The sequence below is a fragment of the Zalophus californianus genome, chromosome 14 (genome assembly GCF_009762305.2).
Source record: "Zalophus californianus isolate mZalCal1 chromosome 14, mZalCal1.pri.v2, whole genome shotgun sequence".
Lineage (NCBI taxonomy): Eukaryota > Metazoa > Chordata > Mammalia > Carnivora > Otariidae > Zalophus > Zalophus californianus.
This window is the reverse complement of record NC_045608.1, coordinates 27025546-27048572: the sequence shown is the minus strand read 5'-3', so window position 1 is coordinate 27048572 and position 23027 is coordinate 27025546. Positions and strand designations below refer to the sequence as shown.

At 51.3% G+C, this 23027-nt stretch overlaps 2 protein-coding genes across 7 annotated transcripts in view; both read left to right on the top strand.

The window, feature by feature from the left end:
• The first annotated feature begins 610 nt into the window (after positions 1–610).
• LOC113912462 lies at positions 611–13145 on the top strand. 6 transcript variants are annotated; one of them, XM_027575558.1, is made up of 8 exons: positions 618–970; positions 1118–1370; positions 1680–1803; positions 3822–4036; positions 4670–4740; positions 4991–5095; positions 12689–12847; positions 13015–13145. In XM_027575558.1, exons 1-7 carry the CDS (start codon positions 651–653, stop codon positions 12837–12839), a joined length of 1239 nt encoding a protein of 412 aa, XP_027431359.1. In that variant the 5' UTR covers positions 618–650; the 3' UTR covers positions 12840–12847; positions 13015–13145. The 6 variants fall into 6 exon arrangements, with proteins under 6 accessions (XP_027431362.1, XP_027431358.1, XP_027431359.1 ...); XM_027575561.2 differs by lacking the exon at positions 13015–13145 and having other exon boundaries at positions 611–970; positions 4670–4692; positions 12689–12979; XM_027575557.2 differs by lacking the exon at positions 13015–13145 and having other exon boundaries at positions 617–970; positions 12689–12979.
• Positions 13107–23027, top strand: part of PPIL2 (peptidylprolyl isomerase like 2) — a 25613-nt gene continuing 15692 nt past the window's right edge. Inside the window, exons 1-5 of the mRNA XM_027575555.2 lie at positions 13107–13262; positions 14973–15022; positions 16281–16326; positions 18399–18461; positions 19641–19692. Of these exons, the coding sequence (XP_027431356.1) occupies positions 13231–13262; positions 14973–15022; positions 16281–16326; positions 18399–18461; positions 19641–19692 (243 nt within the window). The 5' untranslated portion in view covers positions 13107–13230. The remainder of the gene's footprint in view (positions 13263–14972; positions 15023–16280; positions 16327–18398; positions 18462–19640; positions 19693–23027) is intronic.

Below are 23027 nucleotides of genomic sequence, written 5' to 3'. Positions count from 1 at the left end.
CTTAGAGGGTTGGTGGTTTGGCAGTGGCAGGTGAAAACTCTTCTTTTGACTTCTCAGATGCACTCCATGGATCTCAGGTTGATTGGGGTGAAGGGGTGTGGAGGGCGACAGAGAGGAAGCAATCCAGGGTGGGCCCCCTTATCAATGTGGCTGCGGTGGTTGGTAGTGACATCGCTGACCAAGTAGGAGAGGGAGAAGAGAAGCAGGTTTGGGGTTGGGAGGGAAGAAGCTGTATGCCAAACTGGGTATGTTCAGCATGAGACGCCAAAGAAACGACCCCAGCCGAAACTTGGATGTGGTTCTGGAATTCAAGGGAGGTCTCAGCCTGAGACGCAGGTTAGAGTTAGTTAAGTCAGCTCTGAGTTGGGACCAAGAAGTGGGATAAGATCATCCCAGATGGTACTGTGAAGATGGGGCCTTCTGAAATGCATGAGCAGCTGGAGATGCTCGTGAAGAGGCAACGTGAGTACAGAGCAAAGGAGTGGTTATACAGGGGAAGAGAGAAGACAAGCTGAGGAGGGTTGGGTTTGATGCTGGAGAGTAAATCAGGAGAGGAAGAGTGAAGTCTGGGACTAGAGGAGTTAAGAGACTTGAGTGAAGCCCTTGGCGTGTGGTCGACAGACCCCGAGGAGGGAGGGTGAGCACACGGAATGGGGATGGGAGAAAGCCTTAAAGACTTTCGAAGTGTACGGCTGCTGACCATGTTCTCTGCGTGGCCATGGCCGGCTCCCCCAATCAAGGACTGCAACACGCCAGCGGGACTGGGCCTCCGCGGTGCGCCGCAGCGTTTGCCCCGTCGAACGCTCCAGAGCGCATGCCCAGAGCGGTGGGCATTGTCACGTGCGGCCGCCTCGCGCGGATTGGCCCCCCGCCCGCGAGCTCCGGGGGGATTGGCTAGAGCGGTCGGGGCGGTGGCGGCGGCACGCGGAGGGAGGCTGCGTCGGTGCGGCGGCTGTGGGGCAGAGAGCAGGTGCGTCCCCGCGGTCCCCGCCCCGCCGCCCACGGCGATCCGATCCCTGGCCCTCGGGACCTGCCCCTGTCCCCTGGCCCGAGGCGGGTGGGGGTCGGCACGCCTGGAGCCTCGGTGGCCCCGCCCCGACGGCCGCTCCGCCCCCAGGCCGCCCAGGCCCGCCCGCAGCTCCTCGGGGATGGAGGTCCTGGACGAGTTCGACAGCGAGTTGCCCCAGAGTGTGACCTTCTGCCAGCTCATCTCCGAGGAGGACTTCGAGAGGCAGGCGGCCACCTACACGGAACGCGCGCTGCGCCGCCTCTTCCGCAGCATCGACCGCAACCCGGCGCTGGCCGAGAGGGTGGTGCGCAAGGGCAAGCTGGCCGAGTACGAGGGGCGCGGGCTCCTCTCCTTCCTCTGGGTGCGAGCGGGCCGGCGGGGCTGCAAGGGGGGAGGCGGGGCGGGGGCCACGGGGGCGGGTGCTCACACGGCTCCCGCTCGCTGTCTTCTAGGGCGGAGCTCTGAGGATAGGAGATTGGGGGCGGGGCGGGGCGGGGCGAGGGTTGGGTGGGGCGGGGCGAGGGTTGGGTGGGGAGGGAGCCTTCGGGCCTAGCTGTAGCTGCAGAGTAGGGCTCTTCCAGAAGCCCCAGGCGGCCCAGCTTGAAGAGTGCAGCCGGCAGGCGTCTCACCTGTCTGGCTTCCTCCTGCCCTGCCTGTCCCCTTGTCGTAGGCAAAGTTCTTCTGTGCAGTTCAGGGGGAGCTGAATTGTTGCAACAGCATGGGTGCCCTGGAGATGCACCAGCGCCTGGAGCAGCTGAAGAGGAGCATTCACCGCGTGCACCTCTACTCTCAGGGTGAGGCTCAGCCTCTGCCAGGCTCCAGTAACCCAGCAAACCTGACTCAGGTTCCCTTATCCCTGGTTCTGTGCTTAGCACTTTTTTTTTTTAATTTGGTCTTTATTTTTAAAGTATTATGAAAACGAACATAATACAAAACTGGAGACTGCAGTGAACACTCGGGTACTGGTTACCCTTCAGTTTCAGCAACTATCCCCATCTTGCCATGCTTGCTTCACTCTCTATTCCCCCGTTTCCTTTTTCTGGAGCATTTTGGGGGGAAATCTCAGACATCATTTTATTCTTGGATTCTTTAGAATGCTTTTTTATATATTAAAAAAAGACATTTTGTAATCACAATGTTACCTAGATATTATTGACAACAATTTTAAGATTTATTTATTTATTTATTTGACACAGAGAGTGTGCTCACAGAAGCACAGGGAGGGGCAGAGGGAGAGAGAGAGAAACAGGCTCCCCACAGATCAGGGAGCCTGATGTGGGACTAAATCCCAGGACCCTGAGACCACCACTCGAGCCGAAGGCAGAGGCTTAACGGACTGAGTCACCCAGGTGCCGGACAACAATTTCTTAATATTAGCTGATACTTGGTTTGGATGTTAGGTCCTTTGAGGTTCCTTTTCACTAGGATGGCCATATACTTCGAGTCCACATTGGCACACTTGGGAGAGTGAAATGGAAGGGGGCCACACTAGTGACCACGTAGGGATGGCAAGTGAGGGATGGCCACGTCTGTTGAAGTCCCTTTGAGGTGGGATGCCCTCACCTTACTCCCCCATGCCATCACCTTGAAGAACTGTGATGTCCTTTGGGGCGTTGCACTCAATGGGTTTATATCTGTTGTTAGGGCCCCCTGGTGCCGTTTGTCTTGTCCCCCTCTCCCTGTATTTCTTGGACAGTTGCTCTAAAGCCTTGATTAGATGCGGGTTCAGTTCTTTTGGTACATTTGTCTTCAGTGATACCCTAGCTAGTGGTGGAGCAGCTTTCTTCATTGTATCAGGAGGCCTGGCTCACCTGGGGGTCCCACTTTCCATGATGCAGAGTGTGCGTGTTCCACATCACCATTTCATCTGATGGACCCCCCCAGCATGTGTAGCTCTTTCACAGCCTCCCAAGGTAGTGTCCATGCTATTAAACTCATTTTACAGAAGAGGACATAGAGGCCCAGGGAGGGTAGCCAACGTTGTAACAACAGTGTCACGTAGTAAGTAGTAGAGTCTAGACTTCAACTCAGGTGTGGGTTGCTCTAGGGCTCGGGCTCTTAGCCTCCAGGTCAGTGCTCCCTGGTGGTAGCACTGGTAGCACATAATGGGCTATATGAGGCACTTGTTCATATCCACTTTGCTGGTGTCCAATAGAAATAGCCAGACTCATCAAATATAGGAAGAAAACCTAATGTGGAAAGAGGAGAGGGGGTAGGCCCCAGAGTCCTGCTACTCAGAGATTCTCTCCCTGAGCCCACTTCTGTAAGATCTCCTACAGAACAGTTTCCTTATGGAGGAAAGGGCCTTTGCATACCCCCAGGATGGCCCTGGGGCTGGGTGTAGTTGGTGAACTCACCGTCCAGAGCCTGGATACCCCATGAAGGTGCTGGCTGACTTAGGAGCTTTCCACAGTGCTTGCGGTAGGTGGCAGATTGACCTTTCTGGGACAAGCCCAGCCCTCCTTGGTGGTGATACTCATGTTACTTCCCCTGAAATTCGGGCCTTGAAGTCTGGGGTATGGGTCCTGCCTGGGCCTTGTACACTTGGAACTTCCCTTTCTCCTTGTAAGAGAGAGACAAAAATAGCTTTTCCTCATGGGGGTAGTTGTGGGGTCGGTGAGCTGGTACATGTTGGTGCCTGTCAGCCGTGGCTCCCCATGGTCCATTTCGTGAAAGGATCCTAACCCTAACCCCACTCTTACATGGTGCCCTTTGGGGGAGGAATCTTGTGAAGAACCTGCACCATTGTTTGGCCTCGACGCTACCCTGTTCTGGCCATGGGGTAGGCACTCATTGGTCTTTTTTGTCACAGATGCCAAGAAGAAGAGAAGAAAGCCAAAGCCGAAGAAACCAGAACCCATCCTCTTGCGAGACCGCTCAACCTCCCCATGCCTGCCACCAGCCCTGCTGCCGCCTCCACCGCTGCTGTCACCTGCCACCACCATGGCCGCTGTGGTGGCCCCATCACCCCCTGTCTACACTATGCCTCGGGTCTTTGGCCCCTTCCCTCCGCTGCCCAGCAAGTCGGTGAGCTCATCCCCCGGTCTGCATGGTCCCAGGAGCGGCAGCCCCTACCCCTCTGCTCAGAACCACCCCAGCGGCTCCCCCAGGCCCATGGCAGTGACTGTCAGAACTTTGTTTTTAAGCGGCAGAATGCTCTCTGGAGGCAAAGTCTTGGGTAGAATGTTGATGGAAAAAGCAGATAAAAGGGGGTCTGCTCTGGTTGAAGGGTTGGAGGCACAGAGTTTCACCTGCTTGGCCTCAGCTGAGCAAGGCAGCTGCCAAAACATGGGGCAGAATCCTAGGGTGCCCAAAGGACAGGTGGAGAAGCATGGCCTGCCCCCCAATATCTCTAGCCCCACGCCTGCCCCACTTCACGGCTGGTGGTCTCCTTGCCTCTGCAGTGCTTTCCTAACCACGTGCCTCTCCTGTTCCCTCCTCCTGCAGTCTCATGCCAGGCAGCCCCCAGTCCTCTCTCAGCTCCCAGCCCCCATCCCGTCCCCGTCCCCCTAACACCAAGCTTGAGGTGGGCGCTAAGGATGACCCTATGTATTGGCTGAATGAGTGATAGTCACATAGTTTCCCTAGTTCTGGTGTAAGGTGTTTTTCTTCCCAGTGGGGCCCCCAGACTTGTCCTAAGATTTCCTTTGTTTCCTACAGATGGAGAAGTTGGAGGTTGCAAGGTCAGAAGTGAAATTGAACTGGCCTGGCCTGTCATCGAACCCAAAGAGGTGGAAGGAAATGATTCTAGGCTCCGGGCAAATGAAAAGAGAGCATTTTAGGGAGCACATTGTGTCCCACGCTTGGTTCCCATTTTTTCCCCACCTTGTCAGTCCTCACCACAGTGTTGAGGGGTAGTTATTCCCATTGTACAGGGATGGAGTGAAGGCTCAGGTCTGATCCGTGCCCGGGAGTCCCTGTGGGAGGGCCTGCCAGGGAGGAGCCCAGAGCTGATGTTTCCCTCTCTGCCCTGTCTTGCAGACACATGGTTGATCTGACCCCCTTGGTCCTCAACCCCGGAGGCTTCCATTTCTCGTACCTGGCTGGAAACAGTGCACACAAGCTCCGTTGCCCTGGCTTCCCCTGGTAAGCACGCCTCTGGGCCTCTCTGGGGCGGGACATCGTCCTGGCTTGCCTGGCTTGATGGCATCATGGCAGTGTGCACGAGGGCCAGAAGAATGTTCTGTATGATGGTCCTTTGCGTTTCATGAAAGGACCCTAATGTAATCGGGTGCTGGAAAAGTTGCTCCCCCTTCCTAGTGTTTGTAAATGCTGAGAGTTGGAAACAAGCAGCTCAGAGATCCATTAGAAAGGGAACAATTCCGTCAACTGTGCGTAGCCCTAAGGTGTATACACATGTGTTTTGCAAAGCAGGGATTTACTGAATAGGTGGTTTGTTTGCTTGTTTGTTTAATCACCTGTTTTTGCCATTTATGGTGGTGTTATTTCCCATGTCATTCCATGGAGTGTTATTTCAAAGTATGTATTTAGACTGGCTACTTCATTGTATCAGATAATTTTTTTTTAAATAGCTATTTTTTAAAAAATATTTATTTATTTGACAGAGAGAGACACAGTGAGAGAGGGAACACAAGCAGGGAGAGTGGGAGAGGGAGAAGCAGGCTTCCCGCCGAGCAGGGAGCCCGATGTGGGGCTTGATCCTAGCACCCTGGGATCATGACCCGAGCTGAAGGTGGACGCTTAATGACTGAGCCACCCAGGCGCCCCTAAATAGCTATTTTTTAGAGGAGTTTTAGATTCACAGCAAACTGAGAAAGTGCTGAGAGTTCCCATGTCCCCCTCCCCCCTACACAGGCACAGACTCCCCCACTATCAACATGCCCCACCTTACAGTTGGTGAACCTACATTGACACATCATTATCACCCAGAGTCCATATGTTTGGGCTTGCTCTTGGCATTGTACATTCTATGGGTTTGGACAAATTTATAATGACAGGTATCCACTATTGTAGTGTCCTACAGAACAGCTTCATTGCCTTCAAAATCCCCTATGCTCCAGCTGTTCATCCATCCCTCTCCCCTAATGCCCAACTACCACTGATCTTTTTAGTGTGTCCATAATTTTACCCTTTCCAGGATGTTATATGCTTGGAATCCTACAGTATATAGCCATTCCAGATTGGCTTCTTTCACTTACGGTTCCTCCATGTCTTTTCATGGCTGGCTAGTTCCTTTTTAGCACTGAGTAACTGGGTATACTGTAGTTTATTTATCCATCCACCTACTGAAGGACATCTTGGTTGCTTCCAAGTTTTGGTAATTATGAATAAAGCTGCTATATAAACATCTACATGCAGGTTTTGTGTGGACATAAGTTTTCAACTCTCTTACTAAGAAGCATGATTGCTGGATCATATGGTAATAATATGTTTAGTTTTAAAGAGACTACCAAAGTGGTTGTACCATTATGTATTCCCACTACCAATGAGTGAGAATGCAAATGACTTCTTATGTGTAAGTAACCTACACAGTTCTGTAAAGATGATTCTAAATTTAGTTGATGGAAAGTTTATTCACGAAGACACCCAAAGTGTGAGCGAACCTTTAAAAATGTTTTCGGCTTCCTTAGTAGTGAAAGTAATGTTAAGGTTACTGAGATATATGCTCTATACCTGTCAAAAAGCCCCAAGTAAAGAGAATCCTGTGCTATCAAGGCTTTAGGAGGAGACTCATTTTAGCTGTGAAAATACTATAAATTGGCTTTGTCCTTTTAAAAATTCTCTTATTAAAAAAAATAAAAATTCTCTTATTGAGATAATTTGCATAGCATCATATGAATTCACCCATTTAAAGTGTTCACTTTAGTAGCCTTTTATATATTCACATTTGTGCAACCATCACCACAGTCCAATTTTAGAATGTTTCCATCATGTCAAAAAGAAGAGAGTGAAAAGACAACCCATAGACAACCCACAAAAAATCCCATTCCAAAAAATGGGCACAGGACTTGAATAGACATTTCTTTAAAGAAGGCATACAAATGGCCAATAAACACAGGTAAACATGCTCCCCGCCATTAGGCATCAGGGAAATGCAAATGAACACCACAGTGAAATACCACATCACATCCACCAGGATGGCTCTCATCATAGAGACAGATGATGACAAGTGTTGATGAGCATGTGGAGAAATTGGAACTCTAGTGTGTGGCCGGTGGGAATGTAAAATGGTGCAGCCACCATGGCAAAAAGGTATGATGGCTCCCCAAAATGTTAAACATAGGATTACCATATGACCCGGTAATTCCCCTCCCAGGTATATGGCTGAAAGAACTGAAGTAGAGACTCAGACAGATGCTTGCACATGAATGTTCATAGCACCAGTTTCACAGTGACCAAAAGGAGAAGACCACCCAAGTGTATCCGAGATGAACAAAATGTGACCTAGCCACGTAATAGAATGTTGAAACAAGTGAAAGAAGCCAGCACGAAGGGACAAATTATTGTATGGTTCCTGTTACGTGGAATATCTAGAATAGGCAGAGTCCTAAAGACAAAGTAGATGAGAGGTTGCCAGGAACTGGGAGAAGGGAGTGAGTTGCTTAATTGGTACAGTTTCTGTTTGGGGTGATGAAAAAGTTCTGGAAATAGATAGCGGTGATGGTCACAGGACATGGTGAATGTATCTAATAGAAAAAGTTCTGGAAATAGATAGCGGTGATGGTCACAGGACATGGTGAATGTATCTAATAGAAATGGTTAAAATCGTAAATGTGACGTATATTTTACTACAATAAAAAAAAAGAAAGAAAGAAAGAAACCCTAGCAGCACTTAGCTGTCACCCGCAGGTCCTCCACCCCCAGCCCTAGGCAGCGATTAACCTACTTTCTCTGTGGATTTGCCTGTTCTGGACATTCCATATAAATGAAACCATACAATAACATGGTCTTTCGTGACTGGCTTCTTTCATTTAGCATAACGTTTGCAAGGTTCATCCATGTCATAGCCTGTGTTACTGCTGAATTTCTTGGCAGAATACTTTTATTTATTTATTTATTTTTAAAGATTTTGTTTATTTATTTTGGAGTGAGAGCGAGTGCACTCGTGAGTGGTGGTGAGTGGGGAGAGGGAGAAGGAGAGAGAACCTCAAGCAGACTCTGTGTCTAGCACAGAGCCCGAGGCAGGCCTCGATCTCACAATGCTGAGATCACGACCTGAGCTGAAACCAAGAGTCCGCTACTTAACTGACTGACCCACCCAGGCACCTCCAGAATGATTTATTTTTTATTTTTAAAATTTTTTATTTAAATTTGAGTTAGTTAACATATGAATTTCCTGTTTTTTAAATTTCTTCTTTTTAAGATTTTATTTATTTGACAGAGAGAGACACAGCGAGAAAGGGAACACAAGCAGGGGGAGTGGGAGAGGGAGAAGCAGGTTTCCCGCTGAGCAGGGAGCCCTCTGCAGGGTCGATCCCAGGACCCTGAGATCATGACCTGAGCCGAAGGCAGACGCTTAATGACTGAGCCACCCAGGCGCCCCTTAAATTTCTTTTTTAAAACTTAAAATTTTTTAGAGCAGTTTTAGGTTCACAGCAAAAGTGATAGGGAAATACAGAGAGTTCCCATACGCCCCCTATCCCCACACGTGCACAACCTCCCTCATTATCAACATCCCCTCCAGAGTGATGCGTGTGTTAACAACTGATGAGCCTGCACTGATAACATCATAGTCACCCAAAAGTCCATCGTTTACATCAGGGTTCCCTTTTGGTGCTGTACATTCTATGGGTTGACTTTCTTTTTATGGTTGAATGGTATTCCATTGTATGGATATACTGCATTTTCTCTATCTATTCATGAGTCGACAGACATTTGAGCTGTTTCCATTTTTTTGGCTCTTATGAATAATACTGTTAGGAACATTTGTGGCCAGGTATCTGTGAGGACATAGTTCTCAGTTTTCTTGGGTATACCCTTAAGAGTGGAATTGCTGGGTCATATGGTAAGTCTGTATCTTGAGGAACTGCCGAAGACACAAGTCCCTTATCAGACATAGGATCTGCAAACATTTCTCCCCGCTGTGTGGGTGGTTTTCTCACTTTTCCAGCAGTGTCTTTTGAAGCACAAAAGTATAAGGTTAGTCCTTTTGAAAGGCAGTTTATCAGAACATCAGGAGCCATAGACGTTTTCAAATTCTTTGCTCTGCTATTTTTTTTTTTTAAGATTTTATTTATTTACTTGAGAGAGAGAGAGCACAAGCAGGGGGAGCAGCAGAGAGAGAGGGAGAAGCAGGCTTCCCGCCTAGCAGAGAGCCCGATGCGGGACTCGATCCCAGGACCCTGGGATCATGACTTGAGCTGAAGGCAGACGCTTAACGACTGAGCCACCCAGGCCCCCCTGGGCATAGTTTTATAAGGGTGTGATTTAATTAGACAATGTCATTTCTTTTATCTTGCCTTTGTCACTTACCATGAAGGCCATGGGGACTGGTCCACTTCTTGATGGTCTTTTGAAGCTGAGCTTCATTGGCTGCATAATAAATATCCTGTGCATGTAGTGCTATCACTTAACTCCACAGGCTTCCATGAACACATGAGGTGCTTCCAGTTGTCTTCTCTACGAGTATAGTTAGTGCTGGGATTAAAGTCTTTATGTGCGAAGCTGTTCCTGAACTTCAGATGAATTTCCTGAAGCAGAATTATAAGGGAAATGGTCTGAACAGTTTTCAAAACGACTTTTTTTTTTCAGATTCTAAAACAATATGTATTTACTGTAGATAATTTGAAAACCGCACACAAAGGAGAGGAAAAGCCATACCAAATCACTCTTAACGCCCACTGCCAGAAATAACTAGCACCAGCATATATTTGTCTTTTCCCTGTGGAAACATAAGTCTATACACATATGGTAGTCTGTTACCTAACTGGGAGTGTCCTGTTAGGCAACTTTGTAGCCAGCTCTTTAAAGAAATATACTTAAGTTCACCAATAACAATAGATGCAAAATGCTCCATTGTATGGATGGAATATTTCCTCAGCCATTCTTGCTCGTTGAAACATTGCACTGATGGGGACAATTTTAGGCTCTTGTTATGTATTGCTTTCTGAGTGAGCTGTGTTCTCATGATGCTATCATCAAAAGTGGGTTATTTGTCATTGGCTTTAAAAAGTTTACAAAAGCAGGACATGTTCTGTGGGAAAAAGTTCACAATAGAGCAATGAACACGTAAAATATAAGAGGCCCCTGCCCCTAGGAGTCCCACTGCTGAGAGTTTCATGTGTACCCTTCTAACACACACACACACACACACACACACACACACACATAAGAGGCCCCTGCCCCTAGGAGTCCCACTGCTGAGAGTTTCATGTGTACCCTTCTAACACACACACACACACACACACACACACACACACACACACACACACACACACATAAGAGGCCCCTGCCCCTAGGAGTCCCACTCCTGAGAGTTTCATGTGTACCCTTCTAACACACACACACACACACACACACACACACACACACACACACACACACACACACACACACACACACACACACACACACACGAATACGCTGGTTAATTCTGTAACCAAAGCAGGATTATATATTGTATGTATTTCCCAGCAGCTTGCTTTTTTCCACTACTGTGCCATTGGGGCATCTTTATTTGCTGGGATATGTAGACCGACCTCAGTCCTTCAACACCTGCAGAACAGTCGGCCACATGGCGCCTGTGGTTCCTTTAGCCATTCCCTGAGGAACAAGGTGGTTTCCAGGTTTTCACAATCACAAACATTGCTGCGGTGAACAGCCTGGAACAGCCATCCATGGGAGAGAGTTCTGAAAGTAGAAATGTATTGCGAGCCATCCCACAGCCTGACGTCTTGTCATGTGTACTTCTGGTGGCTCTTTGTGCCAGTATCCCACCTCATGGACGTGTCTTGGCTGTCTCCTGCACAGGACCTCGGCTTGTAGTGGTCCCCCCAGTACTGAGGAGACAGCACTCCCTCCTGTGAAGGCCTCCATCTTCACCCCGCCTGTCTTGCTCAAGTTCCAGCCTGTGCCAAGACCCAAAGATGACTCTGAGAACGACCCTAGCAGCACAGAGTCTGGGACCCCCAAGAGGGGCCCATAACCTCTTCCCTATAGACCATGGCTAAAGGAATGAATAAAGTTCTCACGGAGGTGCCTTACTTGTGCTGGGCTCCCTAGAGGCTGTACAATCCCATGGACTTCCTCCAGTCGAAAGAGGTGTTCAGGGTAGTGCAAGCCTGAGGCCCCCCTCAGCCTGAGCCTGCATACAGTAATTGGTCAGGTCAGTGCTACTGTGAAGTCCCCTTGCTTGCACTCTAACATGAGAATTCAGCCATGGTACTTTTTTTAAAAGATTTTATTTATTTGAGAGAGAGACAGCAAGAGAGAGCATGAGTGGGGAGGAGAGGGAGAAGCAGGCTCCCCGCTGAGCAGGGCTTGATCCTGGCTTGATCCCAGGACCCTGGGATTATGACCTGAGCCGAAGGCAGCCTCTTAACTACTGAGCCAGCCAGGTGCCCCAGCCACGGCGGTGTGAAAGAGAAATGAGTGATGAGACAGTGCTGCCCTTCCCTACAGTGTCTCTGTGGCCCCTTTGGGCCTCACTTGACCCCACTGATTTACAAGTCTACCATTTTTTCCTGAACTTGGCCCCTAAACTCAAGCCTTATCCTGGTGTGGGTTTAGAAACAGTGATCTCTTCCCACCCTGGAGGAAAATAAGCTGGTGATGAGTTTCCGACTTGGCATCTCCCTAAGGAGTCTCAGAGACAGTGACTCCTCTCACACACCAACCTGAGAATCAAACCTGCATGTGAGATGTGAGTCCTCACAAAATGCTTGGGGACTGCTGGACATTAGCAGATATTCACTAAACCCTTGTGTATGCCTCACACCTTGCTTGGGACTGGAGATAATAAACCAAGTGGGTCCCTGCTCTTAAGGAGGAGCTCACATCCTATCCTCGTGTGTGTGTGTAACCAGTGCATAGATCTAATTAACAGAGTTATAAAGTTGTAAGTCCTGTGGGAGCTGAGTTGGGCATGTATGTGGTGGGCTGTCAGGGAAGACGTCTCTGAGGAGATGACCTTTATATTGAAGCCTAGAAAATTAGAAGGGGGCAGCCATGAAATGAGAAAGGGCAAGGACGACTGGCTTTGGGTGACTGTCTAGTGGTACAGTTGATGAGTAGGGGATCGGAGAACTCTGTTTTGACCAGACATTTTTTTTTTTAAGATTTTATTTATCCATTCATGAGACAGAGAGATGCAGAGGCAGAGGGAGAAGCAGGCTCCCCGTGGAGCAGGGAGCCAGATGTGGGACTCGATCCCAGGACCCTGGGATCATGACCTGAGCCGAAGGCAGACGCTTAACCCACTGAGCCACGCGGGCGTCCCTGGCCAGACATGTTAGATTTGAGATCACTGGTACCCAAGTAGAGGTCAGGAATCCGGAGTGTTGGCCGTTTAACGATGAGAATCAAGGGATACAAGTGGCATTTAAAGCCACGAGCCTGGGCAAGATCACCCAGTGCTTGGGTGTAGACGGAGGCCCAGGGCTTAGGCTGGGGCACACGAACATAGTGATCTGGTCCAGGGAAGGGTCCTTAAGAAGGGAACAGATGAGTGAGGGCTTTGGACTTTCGGGCTTAATGGCCACTTGCCCCTAATTCGCCCAGGAGAGGGGCCTGGAGGCGGCGGGGACTGAATGCGAGGAGAACGGGCATACAGCGAACGTGGACGTGGCTTTGGAGGCGTCTGCCGCGGAAGGAAACAGAGACGAGCCCGAGGGTGGTGGCACTTGTGCGGTGCCCCGCGGATTTTTTTTAAAGACCCAGGTGAAACCAGGGCGGGCTTGAGCAGGGACGGCACGTAGCCAGGGCTGGATGGGTATGCGAAAGGTCCAGAGAGAGCATCCCCCACCCGCCCGGGAAAGTGGGGCTTCGAGGCAGAGGCCTCTCGGCCCACCAGCACCCTTATAAGCCCTACCGCGAACTCCGCCCAGGCACCCTAAGACCAAGCTCTACCTGCGGGGCATGCGCACTTGGCACGAGGCGCCACCGTTCCCTCACGGACTTCGCCCACTTCCGGGGCGGGTCAGCGGGACCCGGAAGTAATTACGGAGCTGGGCCGGGAAGTCGGAATCTGGATTGTTTGCCGTCGTTTCTACGCACTCGCTGGTCCTGTCCCGGCCAGCGCCGCCGCCGCCGCCGCCGCCGCCATGGGGAAGCGACAGCATCAGAAGGACAAGATGTAAGTTGAGCCGCAGCCGGGAGCGGGGCCCCGCTTGGCTCGGTGCCCGCCTGTCCCGCACTCCGCGCCGCCCCCCTTCCCTCTCTCAGAGCTGCTTCCCAGAGCCACTCTCAAATGCCGCTTCGTCCCGGAAGCCTCTGCCCCCCCTCCTCCCCAGGCGGAGAATTTCCCCCCACCCCATCCCCCAGCGCCTTGGTTTCCCGGGCTCCCGGTTCTAACGCACCATAGGTGCCCTCATCCGAGCGTGGCCCTCCCACCGCCTCGGCGCTGGGCGAGCACGGGCCCCTACCCTCTCGAGCTCTGCTCGTGAATCAGCCCCTTCCTGTCCTGCACCTCCAGTCTCCCTGCGTGCTGGTTCGTCGGCCTACACTCGTGCTCCGGAGTCTTGCAGTTTAAAACAAACTAGTCTTGCCCCATGCTCCCCTCCAGCTGCCGCTGTGGTTTGTTGTTTTTCCTTTCTAACAAGACGTGAAAGACTTGCATCTGCTTGCTGTGTTCTGATGTCTCTTGAAACCAGTCCAGGCAGGCTTTACTCCGCAGCACTACTCTTGTCAGGATCCCAGTAACTTCTCTGTTGCTAAGTCTAGTAGTCAGTTCACAATTCTCATTTTGTTGGGCTTCTCAACAGCATATGACACAGCTGACCACCTCGCTCCTTCTGAAGCCCTTCTTTGGTATGTGGGACACCATATGGTCTTGGTTTTATGTCTGCTTCAGTGGCCTCTCTATTCTCAGTCTCCTTCGCTGGATCCTCCTCTCTCTCTCCCAGACTTCATATATCCACGTCCTCCACGTTTCTTCTCCCTTTACCTTCTCCTTTGTAATTTTCTATCTTACAATAGTCAGCTGCTTACTCAACATCTCCAGTTGGAGGTCTGATAGCCATCTCAAATTTAATATGCTCCCCTCTCTCAGTGGTCACACCGCCATTTAGTTTCTTAGGTCAGAAGTCTGGGAGTTAGCCTTGGTGCCTCTTTCCTGCAGCTCTCTCCTACCCCCGTTCGTCGGTGAATCCTTGTGGTTCTTCCAGGAACCACTTCTCACTCGTCCACCAACCCTCCCACAGGTGGAGTTTATGCCCGCTCCTCCCTGAACCTCTTGGTTGCCTCCTGATTGGTTTTCTGCTGCCTCTCTCGCTTGTCCCTCTCTACACAGGTGCCAGAGTGCTGCTTTGAGGACTTATGTTAGATCATGCCAGGGCCCTACTCAGCACCCTCCAGCAGCTTTCCATACTGCTTAACGCTGATCCACAGCTCTTAGCCAGCTTCTGGGTAAGACCGAGTGGTCTGACCACCACCCTTCTTCATCTGCTGCCCCATGCCCCTGTGCACACTCTTCTTCAGTGACTTCACCCTTTTCTGAAAACACAACAGCTGTTCCTGTGTGAGGGCTTTTATATGTGATAAGCCTGCTTGGTCCCTCTGCCTGCAGAGTTCTTCCCCCTGATCTTCCCATGGCTAGCTCCTTTGCATCATCAAGCCTTGTGTTAAATTTTGTACATTTCCTTCAGAGGAGAGCAGGATTGTTTGTATTTGCTTATTAATTTGTGTATCCCTGTGTTCTGTTGTATTTACCATTATGTGTCTGACACACAGTAGGTGTTTAATAAGCATTTGCTGAATGAGTGAAACGGTTCAGTCATCAGTTACTTCCCGAGACTGTTCTCTTTATAAAGGGGTGTGTTAGTAAGATTCTCTTTCTCTTCTTCAGGTACATTACCTGTGCTGAATACACTCACTTCTATGGTGGCAAGAAACCAGGTAAGGCATGAAATCCTTCTATTTCCCTTGGTGTGGATGTATGTGTGTGTGTGTGTGGCGGGGGGTGTAATTAAGGAGTGATGTCTTCACTCTACAATGAGACTGTAAAAATGAACAATGAACAAGAACACAGAGGGGGCACCTGGGTGGCTCAGTCGTTAAGCATCTGCCTTTGGCTCAGGTCATGATCCCAGGGTCCTGGGATCGAGCCCTGCATCAGGCTCCCTGGTCCGCTGGAAGCCTGCTTCTCCCTCTCCCACTCGCCCTGCTTGTGTTCCCTCTCTCACTGTGTCTCTCTCTGTCAAATAAATAAATAAAATCTTAAAAAAAAAAAAAACACAATGTAGCAGACAGGTAGGTTGAGAACACAGATAATTCACAAAAGAGAAAATATGCTAAACACATGAGAAAATGTTTAATCTTGGTGGTGATACTTTTTTTGTGTGACAGCGTGTGTGAGAGCAAGCACAGGCTGGGGGAGGGGCAGAGAGAGAGAGAGAGAGTGTCTCAAGCAGGCTCCACACTGAGCACGGAGCAGACGTGGGGCTCGATCTCACGACCCTGAGACCATGACCTGAGCCGAAATCAAGAGTCAGGAGCTTAACCGACGGCGCCATGCAGGCGCCCCGGTGGGGATATTTTTTGACATATGTTAAAATAACATTCTTTTTTCTGTCAAGTTAATAGAGAATAAAAAGAATGATAATACCCAAATCTATCAAGGCTGCAGTAAAAAGAGCACGTTCTCATTAATTGCTGATGGGGATAAAACCAGCACAACCGTCTTGGAAAGCCAAGCCAGGCCCCACAGCAAAGGTGTTAGGGTTGTGGGAGAAACCCAGCCGCAGTGGCTTAAGCAAGTATGTGCTTTTTCCTCTAAGTGTGGTCTTGATGTATTCCATGTGTTCTACCTATTGAAAGGTTTTTTAACCCACACTAGTTGTTGCACTAGGTAGTTTACATGAACTTTTTCTTAACATGGGATTCAGTTATTGGTAAGAACACATCCGTGAGGTTATTCACAGAATAAACTTTCTTTTATTTTCATTTTTTTTAAAGATTTTATTTATTTATTAGAGAGAATGAGAGAGAGCACATGAGAGGGGGGAGGGTCAGAGGGAGAAGCAGACGACTCCCTGCAGAGCAGGGATCCCGATGCGGGACTCGATCCTGGGACTCTGGGATCATGACCTGAGCCAAAGGCATCGCTTAACCAACTGAGCCACCCAGGCACCCCTTTTATTTTCATTTTAAACAGATATTCCACAAGCAAATTTTCGTCGTTTGCCTTTTGATCACTGCAGGTAAGAGTTTCGAGTGTTAATCTGTCCCTCCTAGTTGTTTTCTGATACTCATTATTTGACAGTGAATCTGATCCTTGGAGATGCAGGTGTGGGTTCTGTCTGTGTTCCCCTACGTAGATCTTTCTTGAATTGAGAAAAGGTGACCTAACAGTGATAAGAACTAATACTTACTTTCTGCTTATTCTCTGTCTGTACGTTCATGGGTTGTTTCTTTTAGCTTCTTTCTTACCTTTCAAGGTAAGTAGACTCTGTCGTTAAGCCTATTTTACACTTGAGAGGATCAGTGTTTACAAGTGGGAAGTCCCTCACCCTGGTGTCACATCTAGAAAGTGATGCCATCGAGGCTTGAACCCGGTGGACTGACTCCGGGCCCATGTCTTTCATGCTTTACTTTTAGTCCAGAGTCTAAGTAGTAACAGCATCAGTAATAGTTATGATGCTGTGAACCCCTTCCCCCCCGCCCTCAGGGAACACAGGTTACTGGTGGGGATGGGGAGAGACCCAGCTGTAGAGACACTCAGAGGCTTCTTCCCACCATGGTTGGTATGTGTATGAACAGAAGGTGGGTCTGCTGGAGAAGTGGGGCTAGCATTAATGAACCCCAAGACATTGGGGATTTGGGGATGGTCCATTTGAGCCTGAGTTTCCCCAAGCTCAAGCTGTGATCATCCCTGCTCTGGACACATGCATCGTGTGTATGTGTCCCATTGGTTTCTGATTCTGTAGGTCACGATGAGCCTTGAAAACTGACAGAGTGCTCCTAGTGCTCTACGCCAGACTCCACAGGGCAGTAGGGGCCAGGGTTGCAGCCACTCGGTCTGCCCCAGGAGGCTCCCATGGAGCAGTGAAGTGAGGGCTTTCCCTGCTCCTGGCACTTGCTCAGGGAGGGTCAACAAGTGAGACCCAGGCATCATTGGCTGGATTTCTCCCCACCAAGTTTTGTCATCAGCCTCATGGGAATCTGGTCTCATTCAGAGTGTGTATGAATGGATTTTATGGAAATACTTTCATCCTTGGTTCCCAGTTCCTCCAAGAAGTCTCTAAACTGTGTTTCACCCACTTTTTAACTACCTTGGGTTCTGGGTAAAAATGTGCTTTGAGAATATGCCCTTCAAGGCCCGTTTGGCAGAAGTTGCATGTGCGGTGTATTGCCATTTGCTTTGGTGTTGGGTCCTGTCTTCATCAGTCCCCAGCAGGATCACCACTGGGTTAGAGTAGTAAGTTGGGCCAGAGAGGGAGGGCTTTCTGGAGCAGCATCTGGGGAGGTGACCCTGTCACTGCCAAGCTGTCCAGGTCCGGGGGACTGATCTGTGCTGACCAAACTTAGAGATGACCGATTTACAAACAACCCGGGTCAGCCAGGGCTCTTGATGGCTAGCGATGGAAACCCCATGCAAGGAAAAAGGGTATTGGCTCAAGCAAGTTCACCATGTACAGTTTCCGTTTGTTCTGCTTTTCCTAAGTAGACCCTCCACGAGGTGGTAAATGGCTTGTGGCAGTCTGGGTCTCTACAGACCCATCTACCCCCATATCCATGTGTCAGAACTTACCCAGGGCTCCTAGGGCATTTGCCTGAGTCATGTGCCTACTCCTTGGAAATGGGGGAATTGTGTGCATACTTTAAGTAGGAGCAAGCTGGGCACCCCCAGACCAGGATAGGTCCACCAGAGTCTCTTGGGACGAGAGAGGGCAGCTCTCAGTAGAAGAGTGTGGCATGCTGCCATGTGAGGTTTTAGGGAGTGAATTCCAGTCCTGCCACCCCAAGGCTACCCTCAGGAACGTCTTTTGGGCTTGAACGTGATGACGTGTCACGTGACATGGCAGAGAGAGTGGGGAGAACTTGGCTGCTGTCGCCCCAAGGCCCCCTCAGCACCTCCTGGGGCCCTTGCCTTGTATTGATTGGTGTGTGTAGGGAGCTTCTGAGGGGCGGGGATGTGGGGGTCGCCTCTGTACTGGCACCCGGCCCCGGCTGGGTAGAGGAGCCCCAGAATTGTTGGAGGGAAGCGGGGAGGAACAAAGGGAGAAGTCACGGTAGCCACCGCATGACCCGGAGTGACTCTGTCCTTTCTCAGTCTCTCTCTGCAGCCCTTCGTCTACCCAGTCTGCACCCCTGAAGGCGTCGTCTTTGACTTGCTGTGAGTTTTCCCTTGACTTTAGAGCTAACAAAAGGGGTGAGACTGTTGACACCCACTCAGGAAGAGCGGTATGGGACCAGCGGGAGGGGTTGTGGCTTCAGGTAGTTCCAAGCCAGGCCACACGCTGGTATCTTGGCAGCCTCGGGAGCATTGGGTGGCCTCTTGGGGACCCAGGAGAGACTAACAGAGCCTCAGGGATGAGGCCGCAGTGTTGCTGTGACCCCGGGCAGGCAGCCTTGCTGGCAGGCGCTACTGTCCCTGCCTGGGGTGGCATTGACCTCTCCCTGCGCATGGGGGAACCTAGGGTTCTAATTGGCCTACCTATACCTGTTTTGGATGTTAATGAACTTGAGTACTTTTCGCTTTATGAAAGCAGAGCCATAATTTAGGTACATACTTTCCCAGTGCTGTGTTTTGAAGCATGATGCTCAGTTTTATGTTCCAACATAAACCAGCTTCTATAACTTTTTCATGCTTCAGTCTCTTTTTAGAGAATGTGGAAAATACTTCAAAATAAAAGGAAAAATTTATCATAATCACACTATCCAGGATAACTACTGTCAACATTTATATTCCTCTTTTTCTGTGAGTTTATTTGTGGTACATGGTTGAGGTAATACTGCAAAGATAGTTCCTTTTTTTTTAAGATTTTATTTATTTGACAGAGAGGGAACACAAGCAGGGGGAGTGGGAGAGGGAGAAGCAGGCTTCCCACGGAGCAGGGAGCCCGATGTGGGGCTCGATCCCAGGACCCTGGGATCATGACCTGAGCCGAAGGCAGATGCTTAATGACTGAACCACCCAGGCGCCCCATGCAAAGACAGTTCTGAATCCATTTTTCACTCAGTTGTGTCGTTCAGAATTCTCTGGAAGCCTGACTTTCGATGCTGGCCCAGTATCTCACTGTATGGACGTATCAACATTTACATGTATCTTTTTTCGCTGGTTTGTGTTGTTTATCCGTAACCACAGTAAAAACACTGGGTGTGTTTTTATTGAAACCCACGTATCCAGAAACACTCCTCACTTCCTTGGTCAAGGCAAGGTGCTAGCAGAAGTGAAGCGGAGCGAAGCCCATTCGCAGCTCTCACCCGGACGAGGCCCTCCTGGATGGTGGTGGCCTTGTCACCGGGCTGCACCTGACCGCCTGGCCGACGTTCTCTCTTTTCTTCCCTTCAGTAACATCGTCCCTTGGCTTAAGAAGTATGGGACCAACCCCAGCAACGGAGAGGTAGGTGGCCGGGCAGGAGTTTAAGTGATGCCGAGTGAACGCTGTCCTCGCGTCTGTCCTTTGGGTCTGTGGTTTTCGCATACACACGAGCATGGTAGAGGACCGTTCACGGGGCCCTGTGAATGGGACTGTCCTCTCCTCTCTTCCCCACACTGTTCCTTTCTGGAAATGTTCCCTCAGGTACACACTTTTGTACAGGTGTACGTCTTTCCTTGGGCCATGGATGCAGTCACACGCGCGAACTCCTCTGTACCTTGCTTTCACACCCCTTGGAGTGTTGGAGATCTGAACATCCGTGCGTCGAGCCCTGCCATGTTCTGTGGCAGCTGCACATGTCTTCCTGGGGGGCTGCCGCAGCGTTTCTGAACTCACCCGCTGTTACAGCAGACAGGGACTACCCTTGTGCATGTTTCTCTGGACACATATATGAGTGTCCTCCCAGGACTGCTGGGTCACAGGGTGGGTGCATTTTCTGTTTTGGTAGGTACTGGCAGATTGTCCTCCAGGGAAGTTGCAAATGCCTGTTTCCCTTTCCCCCAATGAGTATCATCAGGTTTTAGATATCTTCCTTGCCTCACCTCAGCATGAAAGCGTTAATTTTTTTTTAAGTAATCTCTGCACCCAACCCAAATTCCAGCTTAGTCACCTTTTCTGGCTCCCCCCCGCCCCGCATGCCTCCATCATAAACCTGTGGGGCTGTTACGTTTCCCACTTTCCCGTGGTCCCTTTACTTTTCGGAGCCCTCTCGTTCCCTTGCACTGCAGGCCCATTTCTTCAGTTCCTCAGTTGCAGCCACTTACTCAGCGAGGTGTGAGCCTGCGCTGCCTGCAGGGCCTGTGAGCTGTCGGCCTCGGCCGGCTGTGGGAGGCAGCCGGCTGTGGGAGGCGGTCACCAGCAGGGAGCTGGGTGCGGGGGTGGGGGGGTGGGGGTGCGGGAGGGGTTCTTGGGGATGGAGCAGCGCCGTCAAAGCTGAGACCAGGGATGGGGGGGGGAGATGGTGGTAGATAGAGGCCACATCACGGGCCTTGAAGGTTCTGGGGGTGCTGGAAGTCAGGCAGGGTTTTGGGCAGAAGCGTGTCACGATCGGGACTGTTTTAAAGGCTCGCCTTGGCTGCGGTGTGGGAAACGGGACTATAGGGAGGCAAGGGTGGAAGGTGGGAGAGCAGCCAGGGGGCTGTGCACTTGTCTGCACGAGAGGTGCTGTGCAAACTTGGACCAGGAAGAAGGCTGAGGAGGTGGCACAGCGAGCCTGGACCCACCATTGCTGTTACAAATGGACCTGTGGGCCTTGCGGGGCCATCACATCAGGGTCTGTGTTTCCCTGGGGCTGGGGAGAGCCCAGTAGGGGCCTTTTAGTGCAGTCCCATCTCGGGAGGACTGGATCAGTTAGCATGTCCTACGCCAGGGATGCCAGGGACGGACGGGTGGAACCAGGTGATGTAACCTGAGCTTGGCATTCCAGGCCAGTGGGGCTTCAGCAGGAAAGCAGACCCCTCAGAAGCAGACCCCGAGTGGCAGGAGGGATTTGGGTGCACGAGTAGGGGCAGGCAGTTGGGGTGGAGGTGGGATGAGGAGGGCCAGCAGGGAGGGTGGGGACTTCTGTGGGACCTTGGAGGACAGTTGCCTCCAGGGTGCCTGGGGAGATGTGTGAGCTGAGAGGTTAACCTGATGAAATACGGAGGCAGCCGGTTCTGGCGCCGTGGACCTGAGAGCTGGCCGGAGCAGGGCGTTGGAGCCCTGTCTGCTAGGATAACGCCCTGTCCTGACGGGGAAGACAGCAGGCTGCGTGAGGCCAGGTCAGTTCTATCACGGAGACCCTGGAGGCCATGCAGGGTGGAGGCCCCCATCAGGGAGGCCCAGGAGGACCTGGGCTCTGTGAGCCTTGACGGGGAGGCAGTGAGGGCCAAGCCGTGTGAACCATGTCCTGGTTGCCAGCGTAGGTAGGACAGGGGAAATGTCATTGGTTCTTTACTTAGCGGAGGTCTTGTTACCTGAGTCCTGGAGGCCCTTCTGTGCTGTCTAGGCTCCTCTGGCCTCTGTGACAGAGTGTAGGGTGCTGGGGGCCCCTCGGGTCAGGTGGGTGGCTCACCAGTGGTCCTTCCCTGCCCTTGGAAGAAAGGGGGCTAGACTGGGGGTGCACGTTCTGGGCCCGGCCACCAGAGAAAGCCTGTGGGCTTTTTTCTCAGACGGTTAAGGTGGTGCTTGCAGCCTGGCCTCTCTAAGGAGAGCGTTGTCCTTCGGGTGTCTGCTTTGTCCTTCTCAGTTTTGGTCATTTGAAAGCGTGACTGGCAGTGTTTTCCTGTGAGGCCTTCTACTGGGAGCCACTGTGGGCTTCCGGGGGCTTCCTGCGGGGTCCGTGCTGCCTGCCTGTGCCCCGTGATTGGCTTGTGTTCGGGGTGCGTTGCCTTCCCTGATGCGAATGCCACGCCTTCCTCAGTGGAACAGCCGGGGTCAGGCTGAGGGTCTGCGCTCTGCGCTCCCAGGGGTGGCTTTCAGGCCCCACTGTGCCCCTGGTCTCCCTCATATCTTCTTGTCCATGCTTGTCCTCACGGCCTCGGTCTCCTTCCCCGTGGATATTGTCATTCGGGTGCCTCTGGGGCGCTTTTTGTTGCTTTGGGCATTTTGCTTCACAGGTGCTCTCCAGGGCCCCAAAACCTCGGCCTCTGGCCAGGCCCAGTATGGCAGCTAACCAAGGGCAGTTCACCGAGTGGCCCATGTCACGTCTCGGGGACCCAGGAGGAGCATGTTATGTGCAGGGTCATGCACCCAGGCTGCCTGGGCCTGAAGGAAGAGGGCTATCTGGTGGGAGCAGCCTCGGAGCGAGGACCCTGTTGTCTGCCCTGGAGTTGAATGCTCACCTGCACTGGGCGGAGGTGGGGGGAGGCGCGCGAGGACACAGGGGCCCGGCCCCAGGATGCCCACCAGCGTTTCCTCTGTGCCTCGGGTAGGCAGGGCCGGGCCCGCACCAGAGTGGCCAGGGGCCGCCGGGATGTGGGCCCTCAGTCAGGCGCTCCCGGGCATGCAGCCTTGCCTCCCCCTTCTGGGGTCTCTCCACGGCCACCTTCGCTTGCTCCAACCCAGGCCCCCGACTCCACGGCAGCTTTTTTCCTCTGGCTGCCTGGACTTTGTTTCATTGTAAGGTGTGCCAAAGAAGAGGTAAACCGCAGACAGCGCAGGAACTGTGAAAAATAGAAGACCCATCACAGTCACTCAGCATGTAGGGGTGTTGATTCCTTCCCCCACCCACTTTTTAATGTTCTTTCTTAAATAGTCCTACAGCAGAACAGTAGGGGCACGCCTGTGTACCCCTCAGCCAGATGAAGAAATACATTCAT